This window comes from Macaca mulatta, chromosome 12 (assembly GCF_049350105.2).
Source record: "Macaca mulatta isolate MMU2019108-1 chromosome 12, T2T-MMU8v2.0, whole genome shotgun sequence".
NCBI classification, from domain to species: Eukaryota; Metazoa; Chordata; class Mammalia; order Primates; family Cercopithecidae; genus Macaca; species Macaca mulatta.
This window is the reverse complement of record NC_133417.1, coordinates 45170334-45195802: the sequence shown is the minus strand read 5'-3', so window position 1 is coordinate 45195802 and position 25469 is coordinate 45170334. Positions and strand designations below refer to the sequence as shown.

At 34.2% G+C, this 25469-nt stretch overlaps 1 protein-coding gene across 1 annotated transcript in view; it reads left to right on the top strand.

Moving 5' to 3' along the window:
- The window catches only part of LRP1B (LDL receptor related protein 1B), a 374764-nt gene that overhangs the window by 310866 nt on the left and 38429 nt on the right, over nucleotides 1-25469 (top strand). The window contains exons 44-45 of the mRNA XM_077956546.1: nucleotides 14001-14175; nucleotides 18241-18345. Coding sequence (XP_077812672.1) covers nucleotides 14001-14175; nucleotides 18241-18345 — 280 coding nt within the window. The remainder of the gene's footprint in view (nucleotides 1-14000; nucleotides 14176-18240; nucleotides 18346-25469) is intronic.

The window sequence follows — 25469 nt, the reverse complement described above, 5'->3', positions numbered from 1 at the left end:
CAATGTAAAGAAGAGTCCATATACAAAGCAGTATAAAGACAATGAAAGGCATCTCAAAGTTATTTAGTTGTAGGTTGAAAAATGAAATGTCTCACAACTAACAGTAACCTTTTAATGGATTCATATGTACATACCTGTTGGGAAATCTCTTCTCCCTGAAAAAAAAAAAATGCATGGCTTTTCATGAATAGAAATCATGACTGTGATTCTACTATACTTGGTGTTAAGTAAACTGCCTGGATTCACAAATAATTACTTGAAAACAAAATTGAGTATTTAAAACAATGTAGCACATAAATTATGCAAAGACATACAGATTAAACAAAAATATTTATTTGAGGCTTACCTCAAACCAAACAAATTGTTGCTAGTTAAATGCCTCTGCTAATATCCTTTTAAAAGTTCAAATGTAAATTTAAGAGTAAATTTTAAACATAGTTATTTATATCAAATTTGGAATGTCTATTAAACATGCTTTGATAAAAATGCTGAGTCAGAAATCTTTAAATGCTTTAAAGAGAAGAAATAAAATTCCTTTCTTATAGATAATATGAGAACCTTTGGGAAGCCACCTGGTTTATAATAGTACTAGATTAGTTCAAAGGTCAAGTGACCACATTTGGAATTTTTTTTTTTTTTTGCTTGCAATATCCCTTGAAGATCCATGTCTAAATCCATGGTAATAATATAATCTTAATTTTAATTTGACAGAACAACTTATATTTTATTAGTTTTGAGAACTTGGAAGATTTATAATGATTATCTTAGAGCAACCTTTCCTTGAAAATCAACTGACAGAAATGAATCAAATTATTGGCAGAAACAAATACATTCAGATGGATGGGACCACATAATGAATGGCACCTGATTTAACTGATTGCTCGATTAACATCTCAGGACAAGAATTAAGGTCACTTCCATGGTACCTCTAGACCATGAAGACCTAGAAATAAGCTAAAATTTTTCAACTTCAGATTTCAGTGCTCCTTACATTGGAAAGTAATGTAGGATTCCGATTCTTTTAAGGTTTTGACCTTTTTGGTCAGATCCCTCACCTAGACCTAAGTAAATAAAATGTCTTAATACAATTTCAGTGGATTTTGGAACTTTGTTGGACATATACTCTGAGTTCACGCTCCTAGAATATGTCAAATGAGACTCTAGATCTGTTGAAGAAATGCTAGGTTTTAGAGGTGAAGACTATTTTTTAATCATGTAAAACTATCTGAAGTAAATATGTATGAACTAACAAAGAGTATTCTATAATTTTGGATGATCAAATTATTATTTTCATCATCACAGGTGACACTCAGTTACACTATTTGTAAAAAAAAAAAAGTTAATATTTCTTAAAATTGTAAGTCTTCTGTAAATTGTAAAATTAAATGCAAATATTTATTTTTATAATTTTCATTTTAATAGATATTTTGAGTGCTTATAATACATATATAAGGTCATATATATTTAGGTATCATATAATTTAGATAAGGAAAATAAACATATTAATTTTATAGCATTCATGGATATAGCATCAGATGCTTCACTTCATAATTTCTAAAACGATCCATGAATTTAGAATGGACATTAACACTGAGTCATTGAAAGTAAGTAGATTAGAACACTGATGAAAATAGTTTTATGATTGGGCTTACTTCCATGCACAGATTAGATTATGACCACAAACTGAAATCCACTGGAAACTAAAAAGCTTAGTCTAATTCTGTGGCATGCCACATTTCTAAGAATTTGGCAAGTCTCATTTTCATTCAGATGGCATGTCTAGAGTGGCCAATAGTTGGTTCGTTGATCCAGCACCTGAGTGTCTGTTTTATGTAGGCACTGGTTATCCAAGGGCTCTCTCATTGGCACTTGATGGCATCTGTATTTGCTTCCCAAGTGATTTTCCTTTCCAGCTTCCCTCTTTTATTCCTCCATCTGAACACAAACCCGTGCTGGTAAACTTCGGCTATTTTCAGAATAGGACAAACCAGCCTTGGATGATCCAATATTTATAAAAATTTATAACTTGCTTAGTGGTTTTAAAGCTAAACAATCAGCAGTATTGCTCTTGTTCTCTGCCTTCCATAGTGCCCTGCTTTCCAAGGGGAAGTGCTCATTTATTAATTCAACACATATTAGTAGAGCATCTACTGTGTGCCAGCCACTGAGGCTTGGGGTTTCATTATGAATAAAACAGAAAACTGCTCTTATTGTACTGCTTTGTTTATATATAAAGAATATGCAATTATATTATATGTCAGGTAGTCAGACTAGAGATGATGAAAAGTAAAGAAGTATAATTAAGAATCTAACTACTTCCTGAATAAAGAGAAAGGTCAGAGGTTACAGAAGCAAAAACATGTTACTTACTATATAATATAGTTTCTCACTGCAGTATCTTTCTGTACACCATACACATGAAAGAGTAATAACTGAATCTCGTCTCCTTAAGGGCAGAACAATTTATGAGGATGATTTTTAAAAATAGTGTTTCTAAATAAAAGTATCTGGGATTAGTATTTTATTGATGAATTATAGTGATTGAATGCATACTTCTAATCTTGTTAAAGGTTAAATGCTATTAACAATACAATTAAAGTGATTTTCTGAAACTTTTGAATTATTATGAAAGTCTTAGTACAGAGGGAACCTGATTATTACATATCAATAAATTGTTTATTTATATACATCTGGCCTAAAGAAATGGCACATTTAACCAGGGGATCCTTGCTAGTTTGTATACATTATTCTGCCAGGTGACCTTTTCAAGGTGACTCTCAATATTTTAGTGATTTCTGATTAAATAATAATCACTTCTATAATCTATTTTTCTTCTTGATGTCACACCAGTGTAGAAATCTCTCTCTCTATATATATATATATATACACACACACACACCCCTATCTATATCTATATATATCTTGCTATCACACCAATATAAAAATCTCTCTCTATATATGTATGTGTGTGTGTGTGTGTGTGAGTGTGTGTAGATACATATACCTATCTATATCCATAGATATCCATATATATAGATAGGTATATATATCTACACACCCACATATCTAGAGAGCAATTATCCATATATATAGATATCCATATGTAGATATCTAAATCTATAGATATCCATATATAGATATCCATGTATAGATATCTGTATCTATAGATATCCATATATAGATATATATCCGCATATAGATATACAGACATAGATAGGTATATAGATATCCATATATATATACACACAGAGAGAGATATATAGGTATATAGATATAAATATCTAGGTATATATAGAGATAGATATCTAGTTATACATAGGTATATGTAGATATCTAGATACATATAGGTATATAGATATATAGATATCGATAGGTATATAGATATCCATATATAGATATAGATAGATATTTATATAGAGAGATTGCTACACTGGGGTGGTAGCAAGATATATAGATATACATATATATATATATATGGAGAGATAAATATACATCTATCTTTATCGTCCCTCTATTTGTCTATCATCTAACTTTTCACTCATATTTTTGGTTGCATAGTAACAGTGAAAAAAACTAGAAGCAAAGTACATTTATGTGTATCAGAAATCATTGCTTCAACATATAGATTTGAAGTGGGTAGCTTGAAAGAAGGAAGAAAGTAAGGATGGAAGGATATAAAAGAGATAGAAAAAAAGGAGGAAAGAATGAAAAAGGAAAAAGGAAGGGAAAGATAAAATTATGTACACAGGAACTGTATGGGTGTGTATAAGATGGTCTCGTATTCTCTCACTATGATGAGGTGAGATGTTGCCTGCCCTCCGGTTAGGCTACATACAACGTGATGACAATAACTTTCCTCATGATGCTCTTATCTGAGATGGAAATGTTTTTCATGATTATCTCCTATCCAGCTTTATTCACCATCCATTTCTCCATGAATTCCTTTTCAGTTTTCAAAAATTGAGTCATTACTTTGCACTCTGAAAACATTTTGTTTTGTTTTTTGTAAAAAATAAAGCCATGTATTTGCTAATGAAAATCTATTATTGATCTTAATTATTTTCAACTATGTTAGCCTTTAGGATTCTATCAGAGTTTAAGCACTCTGGAGACATGTACAGTATTAACATTGTAGATACTAACACAGTAGATGTTAATAAATTGTATTAGGTTGAAATTAATTGAACCTTAATACATACTCAGGGTCTTGATAGAGAAATTAGGGCCTAAATATGGCAAACGGCTTGTTTATGGCTGTGGAGGCATGGCCTATATTTGCATGCTTCATTTCCATTCTTTTTCAGTCCATCATATGCTTATTCACTTATTTGGGTTTCAGTTAGCCTCATCTGATAAGCCATATTTAGCTGTCATCTGCAACTCAGCTTGCTCACAAGTCTCAAATGACTTTATTTCTTATAAATAGTTACTTGCTAAAATCTTTTATAGCTGGACTGCTTTAAAAATAAAGAACTACTCAACTCAAAACACTGTTTATAAACAAAAATTATGAATACCTCCTATTAGTTTGTCTGGTTAAAAAACATTGTTATGATAGCTCTATGAGTTGATTTTTGACTATTTTGAAAACTATTGATGCCATCATTGTTAATATGCATTTTACAATGGCAGTCTGTCAAAAATTGAAATGCTGGTACTTTAAAAATCCTACCCCATATGTCACTCACTCAAATCAAATTTTTGGATAATTTGGCTGAGTTTTACATTTTCCTTCTCCCTGGACACTTAGAGCTGTCACTGATCAAGATAGATTTTATTCTTTAATTTTCAAAATTCCTTTATATAGAAATGTTTGAAATACACTACTATTTTCATTAGTAAAATAGAAAGTGGTATTTCCTTAGGCATGCTTTCCTGATGAAAATTTATCATTTCTAATCAGAGTTTTGCAGACATTTTTTCCTCAGTGAATATTTAATTGGTATACCTGGATTTAATGTTTGCCTACTTTATTAAACACAGCTCTGACTTTGGAAGGTATATTTAGCACTATGCAATACAGTTTAATTATTAAAAATCTTAGGCTATGTAAAACATTTGAGGAATGTAAAAAGGATAAATCCTGATACTACTTAAATCTTTTTAAATTCTATTTCCTGATTTAATTCTTTGAAGGCATAAATGTATACATAAATGACAAATTGTATACAATGTATACAAGTTACTCTATGTGTTTTGACTCCTAAGCCATGCTAGATGAACAACTGACACTCATCTGCTGCTATGTATCTCTAGGTAATGAAAGGCCACAATTGCTCTTATTAAGATATTTAAGAATTATAAAACTTTTCCAGAAAACCTTTCCAATGTCCTCATCCTAAATTAGATGTAAGTAAATGATAATGCTGTAGGTATGTCTTACTTTGTGGTTTCTCGGCTATTACTTTGGTTTACTTATTTGTTTGGAGTGACCCAGAGTTGATCATGTCTGATAATTAATACATCACCTTGATGGTTAAGTGTTTTCTTCAAGTGTGAGAATCCCATGCTTTGAACCAACTATCCATGGATAGAGAGAGAAACATCTAACTTGGATTGGAATGAGAGACTGCAAAGGATAACATCTGACATTTGAACCTTCAGCTGAGGTGTGAGAATGCCAGCTTGTGTCCCTGAGCTTTGAGATTATGGGCTGTGTTACTATCATGCAGACTTCTTGTGGGTCTTGCTGCCTTTGCCGCTCGCTACAGGATCCTTTAATATTCCAAGTGGTGGGTAGGTCCTAGGATATCCACAGAGATGCGATGCTTTCCATTTTAAATACACAGAAAGGAAATAGAACAGCAAAGATATTCAAATTGCTTTGTAGATTTGTTTTCCTGAATGTATTTATGAATCACTAAATATGAAACATAAGAATTTATCCTCTACAGTTAGGCCTATTTGGGTTTGAAGTTCTATTCTACCACTTATTTGTGTGCAAGCCTTGGCAATTTCACCTCTATGTGCATCAGTTATATTTGTCTATAAAAAGAGGATAGCACCATCTAATGCTTGTGACTATACCAAACTCATGTGCCTGGCATGTAGGAGACAATTAAAAATGCGTGTTTATCATCATCATAATTATCATTTACATCATTTTACTAAAAGAAGTCTCTAGTCCTAGAGAGAGGGCACCACTGGGAACTAGTGGGTGAGGAAGGAATTGTGACATAATCTTAGGCATCATTTAATGTAACTGCTTCAGTTCAGAGATGCCTAAAGGGTATCTTAGAGAATTTAATCAGGTAACTCAGGTGAGGTCAGATTGTTAGGCTGAGGAAGAACTGGACTTAGGCTTCAAGTACCTCAAATTCTGTCAATTTTTTTTTCTTTTCCTTATTATCTCATCCCAGTATAAGTATTCATCAAAAGTTTATAAAATTATATCGTTGGTTGCTCTGGAAATTCTACATTTCATACAGATATTGAAGCAACCATAAACCAGTCTGCAGGGATAATATCAGCAGAATGCATAGGATCTACTGCCTCTGGGACACAATGAAATAGCAGTGAAGGTGGAATATAAATTGCACTGAAACTGGCTCCTCAGTTACAGAATGCCTGGGGATATGCACTGTGAAATTTACCTAGTCTTTGTGTTGGTAATTCCGTCCTACTGTTAATTTGTTGTTGGTTTGTGTGTATGAGTGCAGCCTTAAATTATCAAATGCATACTTAAATGATGAATATAAAACCATTTCAGAAAATTTATTTTTAAAGGCCAGATTAAAATTCAGTGAAGTAGAACAATAAATGTATATTAATATGATGCAATTATATTAATGTCTAATTCTCATATAATTAGTTTCCCCTATATAACCTTTCTGTATTAGCCATTAAAGGCTCTCCAGTTTCTCATTATCCTTATATGGTATCTTCATACCCTGCTTAGCTGATATTAGTTTATTTTGATTTTCTTCTCTTTAAATTTCACACTTCACTAATTATTACAATGTGAATAGCCCAATTGCAAATATGAGTAAATAGCTAAATAGTTTTGGCAATTACTTTTCTATAGGAAAATATAGGGGAAATAAGTTAAATGCAGTTATAAATTGTATAGCTATATGGCTTTCCATAAATATTTGTAAACCTGTGTATTTCCCCATACATGTGCATATTTTTATGTAGAGTCTATTACTGTGAAAAGATTAAAGGAAAATGCATTTGCTTGTATTTCTGGTTGCATGAAAAGAAACATTAAAAGAGAAAGAAAAAGAGAGAGAGAGAGAGAGTGTGCAATAATGATCTCCCTTGAAAATTACTTTACTTCTGTTGCAGAAAATAGCCATTCGTTTATTCTTCAGTTACTATCTACCTAATTACCATATGAATACTCTGTAATTACATATTCATCATTGTCCTTTAGATTACATGATTGTGTTTGGTGCTACTATGTAGTTCTTAGTGTAATTACCCCAACAGAGGTTATAACAATTTTTATATTGTGAATAAAAAGGGTTGTGTAATTTATGGTTCGCTCTACTTTCTTAGCACAGATTCATTACATTTCATTATTATTCCTTCTTACCATATCTAGACTATCTCATCTGTTATGCCATTCAGGTCAGTAAAATGCTCAAAACTTATGAAATGGCATGCTCGATAGGAAGGAAGACATTACTTTGGGTAGTAATAACTTTAGGCTTTAGCCATAGTAACCATTTAGATCAATGTTGGGTCCTTTTTTCTTCTTGCTTTAACCTTATGATCGACTTGTCAGTTATCTCAGAGCTAGTGTGCCATCATGCATTTCTGAGTTCTTTCCAGGGTTCCTAGTATACAATAAGGTGCATACATGTCCACAGCAAATAATCAATTATGAATTCCTCATTTCCATTTTATATTCATAGCCAAATTGCACATGTTGTTCATAAGATGATTAACTGTACCATTCATAAATTGACTACTTCTATTGACCAGTGTACCTAGACTCATCTATCTTGTCTTCAACCACTCTTTACTATCTTCAGTCCCTTCCTTATCCCAACCCCTACAACAACAACAAAAAAATCTTTCATCATCTATATTTTTCTTCTAAACTGTCATTTGCCATCTATCACTGTTTCCAACTTTATTTTAGTGCTACTAATTATTAAGCTAAATTTAAAATTTGAACAACAAAATAAAATGGTTGTGCCTGAAAGTGGAGTGTGAGTTGAGTGGTTGTGTATCTGTGTTATAAAGTAGAAAGCCATCCCTTTGCTGCACACCACCTCCTTTATTTTTCGGGAAATTATTAAGTTTTTCATTTAGATTTGCCTACTTCTCCATATTCAGTAACATTTCACTTAGCAAAGGTGAAATATAAAAATTAAATCCGAAGGCTATAAAACTTCAACAACAATTGGTCCTCTTGGTCCTTTACTAATAAATGATTAGTAAAGTATCAATACATTTTACTTAAGAAAATATGTATCTATCTTTATAAAGGCTACTTTCAAAATTATTTTAAAGATTTGTGGTGCTTAAAGTAGTAACCTCAATGGGATCATGAATATTTTTAGTGCTGTGGGATGAAAAATAAAAAGGTGTTTATCTAATAACTATTAAGTTTCTGTTTTTTTTTTTTTTCTTCAGAGCTTATAGATCAGGAAAGTAACCTTTAGAACCAAAGTAAACAATTACATACTGAAGAAGCCTTCTCATATACTATTCTTCAGACTTTGCTAAATTAGTAAGCCAGTTTCCACTGGGCTGAGAAGTACTAATGAAGTATTCATTTTATTAGATAAATGGCTGAATTGATACTTGGAATTTAAATATGAGTGTGTAGTAATTATGTGAGAGTATATAGAGAGGTGACACTCATGAAAATATGGCACATATTTATACAAGTTTACACAGATGCTTGTAATTCTAAGTGCATTATAGATGTGAAGGGAATGAGAGAGAAATTAAACTAGCATTCTTATGATTTACTAATATTGCAGTTATTACTTTGAGTCAATTACAGAAAACTGGGACTTTGTTTGAATCACCCAATTTAGAAATAGACAACACCATCAGATGTTTCAAACTCTTTGCTGGACTTGCACATAGCATGCACCATGATAACATTTGAAATAACAGAGGATGCTTGAAGAGATTATTTTGCTTTACAATTTACAAGTATCCAATGATTGTGTCATAGCCGAAATATCAGATGCTAAAGTCTCTTATTAAGTAAGATCTGCTTTCTGCTGTGTTCAGGAGTCTTGGAGTGGGAAATGAGTAAATAGGAAAGCCCTTAAGATGAGAGAGAGAGAGAGAGAGATTGAGAGAGAGAGAGAGAGAGAGGGAGAGAGGGAGGAGAGGGTAGGAGGCAAGAGAAAGGGACAAAGGCATTTCATAAACGTCAAAGAATAGGCCCTAGAATCCTAACGGGTGCAGAAAACAGTCCAACCAAGCATCTAACTCAGCAGCTTCCACATGCTTCAAATATTAAGCCAAATAACTGGAGATAGAAGATTTTCACAGCAAGGCAATGGGAGGCAACTCTGCCAGGGCTGGAATGTAGTGAGCAACTCTTTGCCCCTGAATTTTAACTCAGCATGGAGTGTTAAGAATGTGAACCGGGTGAAATGAAATGTCTTCCCATTTGAATATCTGTAGAGAAAAGGTTCAGAGCATAAAATGATTTCTGCCATTTTTAGAGGGGAAAAAATGGTATGGCTTAAAAACATGCAATTTAGAATTATTTATTAAAGTGTAAATTCTAATATTTTCTTTTTTTCCCAATTTTATCATAAGCAAACATTTCTTTTACAGTCTTGGATTCTATTTTTATGCCATGAGGCCAATCAACTGCATTGAATAATGCATATCTGACATGCTATGAAAAAAAATATTGGATGCATTAAAGAGTGAAGGATTTTCTGTAAAGCATAAAAAGTGAACCATTAAAATTTTTTTTTTTTTTTTTTTTTTGAGACGGAGTCTCGCTCTGTCGCCCAGGCTGGAGTGCAGTGGCGCGATCTCGGCTCACTGCAAGCTCCGCCTCCCGGGTTCACGCCATTCTCCTGCCTCAGCCTCCCGAGTAGCTGGGACTACAGGCGCCCACAACCGCGCCGGGCTAATTTTTTGCATTTTTAGTAGAGACGGGGTTTCACCGTGGTCTCGATCTACTGACCTTGTGATCCGCCCGCCTCGGCCTCCCAAAGTGTTCCTACAAAGAGAAAAACTATTTAGCCTAGTTAGCTAAATAAATGAGAATTTCTAAAACATTCTAAGGTAGCTCATGTACCTCTTATTTAAAAGAAAAAGCATTCTCTGTTGAAGTGTAATATACACAGAAAAGTTTAAAATCACAAGAAACAGTTCAATTAAATATTACAAGGTGTACACATCAGTTTAAATCAGCATTCAAGTCAAGAAAAACATTATCAGCACCGCAAAAATTCCCTCGTGTTCCCTCATCACTGTCCTTTCTCGTCTCCCATAAGATAAATCCTTCATGACTCCTAAAACCATAGATTCAATTTAACTTTTGAACCTTACATAAATTTTTAAAAATGTAGTATATTTTTGTGTCTGTTTTTCTCAATATTATTGTTGTGAGATTCATCCATATTTTTGCTTATAGCTGTATTTTTTGTGTTTGTATACATGCATTTTATTGTATAAATGAACCATAGTTTATCCATTCTTGGGACAGACATTTAGACTTTTTTTAATTCGGGCTGCTTTTTTAAATACTGCTGTGCATATTACATGTATATTTCTTGACATACATGTGCATGTTCTTCTTTTGGGTATATGTTAACAGCGGAAGTGCCAGGTCATAAGGTGTTCATATGCTGAAGTTTAGGAGATACTGCCAACCGTTTTCCAAATTGGTTGAACCAATATTCTCTCTCACGGGTAGTAGATGAGAGTTTCCACTATTATTATATTATCAATCTGGTGGGTGTGTAATGGTATTTCATTGAAGTGTTAATTTAATTTGCATCTCCTTGATTACTAGTGAGTTATGTACAGGCCCACATCTTTTCATTTTATTCTTTATTACTTATTTATTTATTTATTTTTGAGACAGAGTTTCACTCTTGTTGCCCAGGTTGGAGTGCAATGTCATGATCTTGGCTCACTGCAACCTCTGCCTTGTGGGTTCAAGTGAGTCTCCTGCCTCAGCCTCCTGAATAGCTGGGATTACAAGTGCCTGCCACCACGTCTAGCTAATTTTTTGTATTTTTAGTAGAGTTGGAGTTTCTCCATGTTGGTCAGGCTGGTCTCGAACTCCTGACCTCAGATGATCCACCCACCTCAGCCTCCCAAAGTCCTGGGATTACAGGTGTGAGCCACCGCACCCAGCCCATCTTTTTAATATAAATCTAAGATTTAATTTATGCAAAAAAACCTTATAATTAGCATACTGCAGATAAGTTTTTTAACTTTGACCTTTAGTACTTTACGTTAAATGCAAACTATTCTTTGCTGGAATGTGGTCCTGGACATTCATCAACCTTCAAAATATTAACCCATTTTCTTCTAGTTATTTGGGTCTTTTCAGGGGTGTAGTTATAAAAACAAAGTGCTTCAAAACTTTACATGAGAAATTACATTTTAATTTTGGTTTTCAATGTTAGTTAATAAATAAGCTATTTTGGTCAAATCAAATCTATTTACAAGTATTAGACAATGTAGTCCCTTTGCCAACTAGTAAAATTCTCTCCAGATCATCATTTCTTACATTTTCTAGTTCCCATGGGAACTACCGGGGCCCCATTTCAGACCTATGAATTAAAATCTAGGAGTGGGTGGCAGGGAAAGGCACTGGAATTTTCATCTGCAAATAAGTTACCTATATGATTCTATAATTAATTATATCCACCATGGCAACCTTTGAATAATGGCATAATAAGAAAATGTTACAAAGAAACATCAGCAGACTTCTGTTTCATCAGACAGCTAATCATCCCCAGTGGATGAAATTTTAAAGCAGTTGGGGGCAATATTAAAAGAGTTTTTATGAATTAGAGGTATCTTGCAACCTGCCTAAAGAAGGTTGTTCTTCAGAGGTTTCTTCGTTGAATGGGAGGCTGTCCTGGATGATCACATAGACTGCTGTTGATACATTCTTCATAAAGAAAAACAGCATTTGTGTTGTGTACATATGCCCTCCAAGCCTAGAACACAACTACAGAAACCATAATGTATGGCTACTAACACTATGTTAAATTTCAGATCTCCAACTCTCTCACCTTTTGAAAGTGCTATATGTCTTAAATATATCCAAAACCCTCATTAACAGACTTAAACCCTGAATCTCAATGAAGGTACTTGGCATAATGCAACGGCAAGCATAGGAATGCTTGAAATAAATTTCCATAAATATGAAGCAAGTCTGTCAATAAATTTCTCTCTGATTAAATAAAGGGCTAGATAAACATAAACATGAGAATTATAAATTATGTTTTAATTTTTCTTACCCATTATAATTGTCAAATAGCAGGATGAAGTTTATAAATTGTGATTTTTATCTCAGCTAATCTAATATTGCTTCACAATTAAATAGAAAGAAATTACATCTTCTAAACACAAAGTCTAGAATCAATTTAATCAATTATTTTGCATAGGATCATTTGTATTATTAATTTCAATATTTAAGTGTGATAAATGATAATATATCCATATATAAAAACATAGACATGTTTGCTTTTCAAAAGACAGAAGCAGAATGTCTAATTCTATCGTTAGAGTGGTTGTTATATTATTAACTGGTCTTTGTTTCATTATGCATGTTCAAGGGGTATAGAAATATTTGGGTGAAGTGTTCCTTTGTAATTGAGAAAATTGTCTGTGATGCTCAATGAGAAATGGCCTTCAAAACAATAGGTTCAGATTACAGGGAGCTTCATGACTGATGGGAATATTAGTCTCTTACCTTAGAAAAGGATAATAGCCTAGATTTCTGTTATTATTCCCCATGAATGATGGATCAGTTAGTCTCCCAGCTTGCTTTCCTCTTGCAGTTCCATGAGAGGTATAACTTGTCGTTTGCTCACCTGCTTAGGGATGCAGAAGATACCTGGGTTTGTTCTGCTGCATGTACAGGGAGGCTTATTTCCACAAACTAAAGTCAGGTGCAGGGGTAGGAGTCCTCTGCTCACCACATGTGGCTGACTGCCACTGTCACTGCTTGAGACTGTCATCACAGCACTTACTACTGCTACTGCTTGGGACCGTCATTACAAGACTGAATGAAGGAGCGAATGTAGAAATGAAAACTTAAGACAAAAGAAACTGCATTAAGGAAAGGGCCAAGGGAGGAAGAAGAGAGCTCCCTGCTTCTAGTGAGCAAAGGCAACCACCAAGCTTCTATAGCCTTTCGTATTTATTGGGTAATAAGAGCAGGTCGGCTGCTTAATTGATCACATGTTCATATTGTTACTGGCAGGCTTCAATTATGCTTAATCATAAGAAACATTTGTGCCTGGATCATGACTGCCCTCAGCAGTCCTTCTGGGTGGCATACACAATTTGTCAGTTTGACAACATTCTGCATTTATGAGAAACAGTTTGTGGCTTACTCGTATAGCCTTCAGCGGTATACCGATTTGATCACAACCCTCATTCTTTCGGCCTCCAACAACCAAACATTACTCTGTTCTCTGGATGAAAAGAGGAATGAAGGAGGCAACAATAAATGACATCCAAAGAAATGTTAAGCATTTCTGTTCATTTCAAATTATACTTATGTTGTTCATTAGAAAGAAAGCGAAGGGAACTTGTTAACTTAAATATTCAGAACCAAACGAGTTTGTCAGCTAGCATTATAGCAATACAAGCTCTCCCCTCTTACCCAGAGGAAAATGATGCCTAACTCAAAGAGGAGAATCAATAGCCATTATTAAAGAATTCTACTTTATGTGTAATTATAAGCTGTTTTTACAAATTAATCTACCTATTGATTGATCATTTTTAAGTAATAAATGAAAGGGTCACCTTTATTATGACTGAAGAAAAATGTCCTGTAATATAATTTTATTTTTCTGTTGTACCTTTTTTCCTAGACGTGTGCCACTACTATTGTGTGAATTCTGAATCATGTACCATTGGGGATGATGGAAGTGTTGAATGTGTCTGTCCAACACGCTATGAAGGACCAAAATGTGAGGTTGACAAGTGTGTAAGGTGCCATGGGGGGCACTGCATTATAAATAAAGACAGTGAAGATATACTTTGCAAGTAAGTGGATATCCAGCTTAACTTATAAAAGCATTTGGACCCCAATGGACATTGCAGTTCAGTAATAAATTGTAAAAACTTTGTAGATAGTTTTTATTCTAAAATTCTGTATTGTGCCCATTGTAGTTTTAATGACTAGAGAATAAATCTAGTTCATTTTAATTTAACCCGAACTTACTCAACATCTATTGAGAATATCTGGGAATTATGAAAATCTATTATGTAATAAGATGGTCATATTATTCCCTATACCAAATATTCCTAAGCAAGAAATGCTGGCATTCAGCATACTTCCAAAAACTACATGTAATATTATTCAATTAGATTAGCTCAGGCTTTTAATTGTTTCATCATTGTTATTGACAGTAAGTAGGTTTGCTTTTCTGTTGTGAATTGATTTGTCAAAGGAGGAGCAAAAGACCTGTCTAATGAAAACACACATTGATCCTTTTTTTTTTTTTTTTTAATCTGACTTTGAACATTATGATCTAAAGCAAACAGAAGGAATAATGTGTTCTGGGAAGTAATTAAAACAAAAATCTTCGAGGTTGACTTTCATTGCACTGCCTTTTACCCTTTGGCTTTAAGATTAAGTGAATGGAGAACGGAACATCGCGGCTAAAGGGTGGTGCCATTCAGTTTCTATTGTGAAACAAGTCTATGCCACTGAGGTTAGAGATCAATCCTCACTCCAGACCTCTTTTAACAGCTTTTTAAAGGAAGGGCTTATAAAGGACTGGACTCTATCACTTGCCTTGCTTGGGAGTATAATAAATAAGAATATGAGATAGGAAAGCATGCCATAAAGTGTCCATGTCACAGCTTCCACTGAGAGCTCGCCAAGGGTGCCGGATGAGTTATGTTGCTCTGCCAAACAAGGCCCAATAAAATTTTATTACAAACAACATCAACAATTTTTATTTACTCTCATTTTAGAATTTACTCTAAATATGATTTGTATTATCATTATGAATGACATTTACACAAACCTGCAAAATTGGGATATTTGAAAGTACATTTTTTAGTAAAGTAATTGAAAATATGATTGATATATAAATATCTGCCTTGGATAAGTACATAAAAGTGAAACACATTTTCATATAAACTATCCAAATCATGTTTCCTCATAAAGCTCATTTGTTCTTTGTGATGAAACTGTAGCATGACAGAACTGTATTTCAATTAGTGAGTGTACATTGTTCTCTATGTCCTGTGCACCATATCAGGATAAGCTACGGAATCTTCTTTACAATTCTATTCCACTTACCCCAGAGATCATGGGCTATCATATGAGAAATGGTGTTAGCCAAAGTTTCCTACTCATTTTACCTTGGAGAAGCTCATGTGAATGTGCAGAGCCTCTTCCCTTTATGTAAGGAAGAAAGGGCAGAGCTCAGGGCCCCTCAGTATCGCTTGCTATCCAGTCAAAAATGCCTTCTCCTAAACAGAAACACCAGATTCTCACAATGAGCAGGCTATTGAGGTGCAGCATAAGAGTTTGTGTTTTTTAAATGATCTTTTTGGAAGTGTATAGGTAAGAATGGATAAATAACAATTGCTAACAATGAGGCGATAGTGGAACTTTTAAAATAGGGAGTATAGTAATACTTGATTTATTAAACAGGCTATATAACACTTGAACATGACAATACAAACATAATTCTTTGGATTTTCTGCAATCTGTTAGAAGATTAAAGTTCGTTTTTATTTCTATACTTTTCACATTAGCATTAAAATGAAGTTATGGTGCTGTTGGAATTTCTGTTTCATAGGTAAAGAACAGATAGTAAAACAAAATTGCAATAAAATTAATCATTTTTACTTAATTAGGAAAATTCAAGCCATCAAGTATATTTGTGATTTCAAATAGGCAGTTGTGTTTCTAATGAACAGCCTATGAACTGTTAAGTAGAACAGGTACTCTATGAAGTATAGTGAGTATAATCTTTAAAACAGAGCCAATTGCATATTTTTCTCTTTTCAGGAAATCAAAGTGAACACTGGTAAGGAAAGACTTGATCATAATCTTGAATAACCTAAATTATGTCTTTTTGATGAGCATTGCCATGGGAATTATTTGTGTGGACTGAATAGTAATTAACTTTTGGAAAATGATACATCACATATTCTGTGTGTGTGTGTGTGTGTGTGTGTGTGTGTGCATGTGTGCTGAATGCCTCTAAAAAGAAAATTATTATGAAATATGAGCTGCACTCTTTGATGTATTGTAATGATTTAAACTATTTGTATTTCACGTTTAAAATGTCTACAAATTTCTATCTTCAATTTAGGATTCAAACAAAAACTTTAGAAGGAAAAAGAGGCAACATATTCTGTACTCATTGGAAGCAGAGGTTTCAAAGCAATCAATTAGGTTTTTTTTTTTTTTGTCTCTTTTAGATGAGATTTGTTATACAGTTATTTTTTTTTTTGTAGGAAATCATTTAATGTACAATGAGCTAATTTTCCCTTTTGAGGCCATTCCTTTGATAAAACAAGAAACTAATTTTTTGACCTTAGGATTTTCAAAGAGGCTGTGCACGGAGGACAAGTAAAAGTCCCTTAGATGCACTTAGTCTATCAGACACCAATACCACTGATTGCTTATTAATTCACTGAATCCATATTGGGGTGCCTCTATAGGTTATAAAGGATGGGATAGTCTTTGTACAAACTTGAGACCACCCTCCCCTTCTCTATGTCTTGTTCTGTTTCCCTATATCTTTATTTCACATTTTATACATAGTTACACTGCTCACTGCTCTTGTTTATCTTGAAAAGAAATGTGATTTCACAATCTAAGCTTTTCAGAAATATCTTCAGATTAAATACCAATGAATGTTAAAAGCAGTTGAGGGAATTTTCAGTAGCTGCACGACCCACATGAGGTAAAATGAACATGCACAGAATAAATGAACTACATGCCAACCAATTATTTTTAGGCATCTCACCTATCATTAGAAATCACCCTATGACAGACGTACTACAACAGATATCCATCGTGGAGAGGATCAAAGTGATCAAGCGATATTGTAGCCGGATTATTTTGTCAAGGTTATGTCCAGATGCACTGTGATACCATTGATTGTTTCATAGCAGCTAATACTGACATGACCACATATTCAGAATTGCCAGCATGATCTGCTGTTAATTCTGTTTTTGACTCACAGAGTAGGTCCCTGGATAGTTTGAAATGTTGATGCACATTTCTGCATTCACTCAACAGGTTTCACTGTCCAATCTAATTGTTTGAGTATTTATTTAAAAAATGTAACATGGCAAGTAAAAAATATCTGTGTTTTTCCTAGTATTATTATGTTTATTTTTACGATGTAGCAGTAGTTATTTATTCTTATCCCTAACATGCGATGTGACTTTAAACTTAGAAACATTTTGGTAAGTTTCAAGAAAGCCTGTCTCATTACTTTGTTGTCATATTGCACATTGCCCCTGTAATATAACTGATTTTTTGCTGTTGTTGTTGTTGTTATGAACTACTCCATGTTTTTTTATGTTAGAATAAAAATAGTTCGACATTAGTTACAATACATATTCAAAGAGAAACAGTGGAATAAAAGTGGCTACAGGATAACCCTCCACTTTCTTCTGAAATGTGGGGTCTAAAAGTCCTAGCATTCTTTGAAACAGATTTTCCACTTTAGAAGAAAAGCTAAAGCACTTTTTTCCAGAGTGCTTGATCATGTGGTTTATCATTCACACAGACGTCACCAAACCCTACTTACATGAAAAAGCGACAAGATATTGATGCTAATGTCCCCCGGAAGTGTAAATGATAGACATTAGAGTATATTTTTTTGCACAAATGTTTATATTAAATGAACTGGTTGAAAATTTGAAAATTATCAGAAGGAAAATGTTATGGCATCATTCTAACATAAATTAAATAAAAACTGCCTCTAGTGGGTCAGACGTCCTGAAAACTTCCTTTTAACCAGCCACTCCATCTCTCCTATATGATGAATATTCTCATCCACAGAGAGTTTATGTCAGTTTTCAGCAATAATGTTGCCAATAACAATGAAATTTTTTTCTTTGTTGTTGCAGCTGCACTAATGGAAAGATTGCCTCTAGCTGTCAGTTATGTGATGGCTACTGTTACAATGGTGGCACATGCCAGCTGGACCCGGAGACAAATGTACCTGTGTGTCTGTGAGTATTTAATCAAGTCATGGGCATTTTATAATAAGCCTTTGTATGTACATGAAATCCCCGTTCTATTATTCTCCTTTCCTGGGGTAATTTTAAATGAGTGTTTCATGGACATCTCTGATCAAGTATTGTCCCTCATCAGCTCACGTGCTGCAGAATCTCCTCCTTCATCAAATTGCTAATGATTTCATGAGGAAGAGCTCATTCTGTTCTTAGCATCATACCATTTCAGACATGCATAGACCTTTGAACTTGGAAATGCCAGAGAAAATTGTAATAATTCTATTGACCTTATTCTCATATGTGAAGCCCAGAGATAATCATCTTTTATGAATCCTTTGGTACTTATGGCCATTTTTTTCAAAAGAACTTGTAATATTCTTTCAAATGTATAATGCTATTTGATGTTTGTATGAGACATAGACTGTTTTATTATGTAAACCTACTAAGCCCCTGGCTGCTTTAGAATAACTTGAGTGTCTGGGTTTCTCAACACCTAGGAAAAATATTGGGTATATCCATAGTGCTCCTGAGAAAATCTGGAATTTAATATTTTCCCCCCTCCATGATCTGATTATCCAGAGTGGATAATCTGAAATAAAATCATTCAGATTACATGGTCACTGTTGGGAGTTTCATCACTGTTTGACTGGAAGGATGATGCCCACGTATAACCCAATCTGCATCCCGCTCCCGACCTTGTCAGAGTAGCATGTGATGAGTGTGTTTGAGAGAGAAGTGAGCATATCTGGGAACCTTTCGTTCAAATGTTACTATCTCTGTATGAAATGAATTTAAAACATATTTAGCAACAAAAAAGTCAGACGCTTTATTTAGCTGTATTTTACTGAAATTCTGCAGATGCTCTGTGGGGTTTAAAAGTCAGCGCTGTGACCAGAAAGAGAACCCTTGTGATCACTACTGTCAGAATGAGGGGATTTGCACTTTAACTGCGTTTAATGAGCCGAGATGCAAGTAGGTTTAACCTTCCACTTACCGCTGCGCTTCGTGTGACATCATTTCAGGCCACAGTTCATTGGTTTAAATCATGAACATCCACATGCATTTCACAGAGTATACTTAATCTCGGGGCTCATCTGTGTCATACACACTTAACCTTTGCTTCACTCACCAACAAGTGTTTCCACCACAGACTGCTAGAGTGTCTAGAAATATAATACATGTAAAAGCTCGTGGAACTGTTTAATAAAAATACATTTGCTAGAAAAGAGTAGCTTTTAATTAGAGAAGTACAGAAGCAGGTGTTTTAAGACTATTTCTGTGTACTATATTTGGAATGCTAATTTTTATTTAGTAACTGACTTTTTATTTCAAACACAGATGAAGTGCTATATTTTGTTTTCCAAAATTTTACTGAGAACTGCCCTACCTTCATCAGTAAGACCCTCTTTACAGATGAAAAGTCTTAGAGTAAGACCTTTTTTACAGTCTGAAAAATTTTCAGAAACTTTGTTTCTTAATACTTTAAATCATTCTTTCTTGATTCAGTTTGTAGTGTTTTGAACATATATGCAAAGTAAACTCATCTCCTCTGAGAAATTTCTAGGATCACCTTTGGGGTAACTGTCAATGTTCATCACAATGGAAATTATTTTTGCATTGTGCCTTTGAGCTTTAGAGATCAATCATATCTGGCATATAATCCTTAATAACCAGTGTCATAATGAGTAGCCCTGATTGGAATCTGATCACTTCCAGTAATCTCAAAGTACCTAGTAGTGGTTTTAAAGCACAATTGTATTAAAATTCAGGTATTTTATTACCAAAATGCTACTATTTTATTCATAATGAATTGCTGAGACTTGAGGCAGAGGCTTGAGCTGAAGGAGTTTTGTGGTGAAGGTGATACTTGTTGGCATGTAAAGGAAAGTCTTGTAGATCACCCACAGGGACTCTACATCAAAAGGTTTGACAACACTTCAATTAACAAGTGATTAGGGCTTGAACTTGGGTATTGCAACAAGAGAAAAGAATGAAGAGAACAATAGATTCATTAACATTTCAGAGTTAGTATATCTAAGGTTCTCCTTGGCCAAAAATTGATTCAGGTACTTATTTTATTTCTATTTTAGAACACCAGTAATGCTTCCTCTGAATCCCAGTCTTCGTTTGTCCTGCCCCTGTCTCACTAATTCTGGGCAAAATATATCCATTTCAGGCCCACTTTTCCCACCCAAAAATAGATCTCAGGATGACTCCCTGTCCAGAGAACGTACCTGTGTTACGAGAATAAAAATCTCTCATGGGTGTAGCAGCCCACATTGATTTTTTTTTTCCACTTTGTGCTCTTACTAAGTATCATCAAAGTCATACAATTTAAAAATAATTGGCCTAACTGATAAACACATCCAGGAAAAAATATATTAATTGTGGGAGTTTAGAGCAACCTCTCCTACTTTTGTGTACTTGTGTCTCTATCTCTGTTTGTATCTTTGGAAATGTGTGTACCTTGGTCTTCTATGCCTTAAAATCTATTCTGATAGTGGGCATAATGTGTATACAATCAACCCTCTATATCCCTACACTCCACATTTGTGGGCTCAACCAAGTGCAAATCAGAAGTATTAGGAAAGAAAAATTGTGTCTGTGTTGACCCCATACAGACTTTTTCTTTCCAATTTTTTCTGTGCAGACTTTCCCAAGTTGTTATTCTCTAAATAATACAGCAAAACAACTATTTACATAGCATTTACATTGTATTAGGTATGATAAATAATCTGGAGATGTTACACATATAGCGGAGGGTGTGCATAGCTTATATGCAAATACGATGCCATATTTTTCATCTGGGACTTGAGCATCCGAAGATTTTGGTATCCAACGAAAGTCTTGGAACCAGTTCCCCACAGATACTGAAGACGACTCTACTGCATTCCTCACCTACTTAAACCATATAAGAAGCAAGGAAGAATTACACTCTGTTATTGTTTATTCATCAATTCCTTTACTAAATATTTAGTAATAATCTATGATGAGTGAGTCTCTAAAATTTTGAAGTCAATGACAGCTAAAACTGACCTAGCAAATACTCTGTACCATGTACTGTGTTAAGCCCTATACACATTTTATGTGTGTAGACTGTTAACCATAAGTATTATTATTATCTAATTGTTATTCCGTTTTCATAGATTACAACATTAAGGTCACACACTAGGAAGGGGTCTGAGACTCAGACCAGTCCTGTTCAATTCTAAAGTCCGTACCCTGGTTAAAATTCTTACACTGCATTGCAGTCTTTATGCTGTAACAATCTCAATAGTTTTTACTTCAGAGGAACTTAAAATTCATTTTGGGAAGATGAATCGCTTTTAGAAAATTAAAATATTATTTGATAATTATTATAATAGAAATATGACCAAAGTGCTCTGGGAAAACAATTGAATAGAGATGAATGAATGATTCCTACTGGGAGAGTGGGAGGCTTTATACATGAAGACATATTTTCACAGTATTTTTAGAAAATATATTGTAGGTTTATAGGAAAGAAGGGATTGAAAATCTTTTTCAAAAGAGGGTATAGCACAATCAAAGGAGAATAGGTCTAAAAATAAAAGATAAAGGTAGCTGAGAATAGAAAAAGGTTATATGCACAACAGGAGAAGAGAAGGCTCAAGAGATATATTGGGGACAGTTTATTAGGTACATTTTATACCAGGACACAAGAGTCGGTTTATGGAAAGAGGATTAGAAAATTAAGGTTGGAACCCTCAGAAATACCACTATTTGCTGCTGTCTCAAACAGGAATCAACAAAAGTAAAGGAGAAGATTTAGAAGTTGAGGGAGATTTACTGAAGAGTAGATTCCTACAAATCAAAGGAATAGAGTGCCAATGAGTATCAACTCCAGACAGTTCAAAGAGGACAAGTGTTATAAGTGGCTTATTGGATTTCTCAGTGAGACAGCCATTGTGAAAGATGTTTTGGAAGCACTCTAGAGATAGAAACCAGACTATAGTTAAATAATTGAAAGGAGAAGAAGTTGTGAAAAATGTAGATTATTTTCTGAAAACTCGGTTATGAATTAAATGGAAAAAAAAACAGTAAGTAGTATCTAAAGGAAAATATTTTTATGACAAGAAAGACTAATGTATTTAAGAAGACTGTTTTGCACTGTTCAAGGCCTGCTATTAGGACCTGGGAAGGAGAGAGAGATGGTTCAGGAGGATTTCACACTCATGTTCTCAGATTTGAAATTTCCAGAATATGTAAGATTGCCCTTGTTTTACCTAGGATATTTATAAATCACATGGTACTAAAATGTAAATGAGTATAAGTAAAATGTAAAAAAAGTGTCAATGATCATGGACAATAAAAAAAAAAGAGTCCAGCTAAGGGAATATGAAATCCTCAGATATCTTTCTAGTGGTCAATTCTCCTCACCAGAGGAGATTTTTGGAAATAGTTTTTAGTCACGGATATCAATTGGCAGTGGTCATGTATTGTTAATGAAAAGTAAGTATGCACTGTTTCATCTAAAAACCTTTACAGGAAACAGACATTGCCTTCAGAGATACAATATAGTGCTTGCTTTAGTTTTGCTGGTAATATATTTTTATTTTCTTCATAGATTGAAAAACTATTTGAATTGTGCAAAACTTATGCACTTTTGGACTATCCATATAGTATCCAGATCTATGAAGGTGATAGTTTTTTTCACATAGAAATGTTATCACTATAGCCTTCAATTTAAGGAATAAATTTGTTCCTTGAAAGGATTCACTTTGTCTCCTGATGGTCATTTTTACTAATAATTATGTGTGGAATAAAAAGAAAACTCCAAGAGAAGCCTAGAAAAAATAATAAAAACTAGTCTTTTTTCGCATTTATTTGTGGGACATTTTTACATTTATTAAAGTAGATATATTAAATAATATAAAAACAATGTATTTTTTTAAAAAAAATAGAATGTTATTTTGACAATGTTTGTACTATTAAATACGTTTTATTGTGAGCTATAGAAATCACTACTACTGTGAAGAATTATTGAACTCAATCGTAACTTGACCATGCCTTCCTACCTTCTAAGATTTCTCCCTAGTGTTAGACTATTATTACATTGAATTGAAGGGTTTTTTTTTTTTTTTTTTTGTAAACTTACCTCCCCAGCATTACTTCTCAGCAATATCCACAATAGATTTCATGCTCCGAAATTAAAGAAATGTAATTACCCTACCTTCCCCACTACTACTATCTTATTAACATGAACACAGGCACACACACACATATACTCACTGCATAACACAGCACCATTCCACACTTAAGTGTCTATGCTCAAATAGCTCACTGAACCCAAATGTGTCTCCTACCTTTTTTTCCTAGTTAACCCTTATTATCTCATTCGTCTCACCTCAGGTATCCCTTTGTGTGGCACATAGCTAGTGAATAGTAAATACTGATTGAATTGGAGTTAAGATCTCAAACTAAATAAATTAAATTTCAGTGAGAAAATAACATATATGTATATACATGTTATACATGTAACGTATATGTGTGTATATACATATAACATGTGTGTGTATACATATGTGTGTGTATATATGTACATATATACAAATATATAGGCTTTTTTTTTTTCATTTTATGGGCTGAATTGTGCCTCCCTCTCCCTGAATTCATATGTTGAAGACCTGATACCCAGTATCTTGGAATGGGACTGTATTTGGAGATAGGGCCTTTGAAGAGGTGATTGAGTTTAAAATGGCCAGGTGTGGTGGCTCACACCTGTAATCCCAGCACTTTGGCATGCCAAGACAGGCGGCTCACTTGAGGTCAGTAGTTCAAGACTAGCCTGGCCAACGTAGTTCAAGACTAGCCTGGTCAACATGGTGAAACCCTATCCCTACTAAAAATACAAAAATTATACAGGCATGATGGTGCATGCCTGTAGTCCTAGCTACTTGGGAGGCTAAGGCAGGAGAATGGCTTGAAGCCAGGAGGCGGAGGTTGCAGTGAGCTGAGACTGCGCCATTGCACTCCAGCCTGGGCAACAGAGCAAGACTCTGTTTTTTTTTTTTTTTAAAAAAAAAAAAAACAAAAAACCCAAAAAAACAAAACAAAAAAATGTTTCATTCTGGTGATTCCAAATCCAATTTGACTGGTGTCTTTGTAAGAAGGCTGATAAGAACAGAGAGGGAGGTATCAGACACATTGTACACACAGCGATGACCTTGTGAATGAACAGACCATGTGAAGGCAGCTCTCTGTAAGCCAAGAAGAGAGGCCTCAAAAGAGACCAAAATGTGCTGACACCTCAATCCCAGCCTTCCAGCTTTTGAGAAGATAAACTTCTGTTGTGTAAGCCACCCAGTCTTTGTGACTTTTATGGCAGCCATAGCAAACTAATGAATATTCTGATACCAGAATTGTGGTGCTGCTGTAACAAATACCGAAAAATGTGACTGTGGCTTTGGAGTTGGGTAATGGGAAGAAGAGGGCAGAATGTTGAGGGACATGTGGATTTAAAAAAAAAAAAAAAAAAAGCCTCAATTACTTTTAAGAGATTATTGGATATTAAAGTTACTTCTGGTGAAGTCTCAGAAAGGGGGCACATGTTTTTGGAAACCAGAGGAAAGGTAATCTTTGTTAAAAGGTGACAAAGAGCTCCACTGAACTCCGTTCTGTCTAGTGTTTTGTGGAAGGTAGAAATTGCAAGTGATTAATTTTACATTTAGCAGAGACTATGCAAAATGTGAAAGTCATGGCCTGGTTTCTCCTTGCTGCTGATAGTAAACAATGAGAGGGGAAAGATAAACTGAAGGAATTGTTAAGTGAAATTGAAAATTTAGAAAATTCTCAGCCTCGTCATGTTGCAAAATTAAGTAGGAAGTATGTTTTGAAGAAGAAATCAAGGGTAGGACTGAACAGTCATTTGTTATAAAGGATTATAGGTGTGGCTCATGGATTCAACCACCTCAGCATAACTGCTGCCATTTGTACTAAAGGGGTCAGAGAAAGGGCAAAATGAAGGAAGACCACTGGATTTTTGATGTGTCACCAGATGCAGTTTGGCTGGCAAATCCACTGGTGGCCAGTCTATTAAGAACATATTTTCAGACCAGGTTTGGTGGCTCATGCCTATAACCACAGCACTTTGGGATACCTAG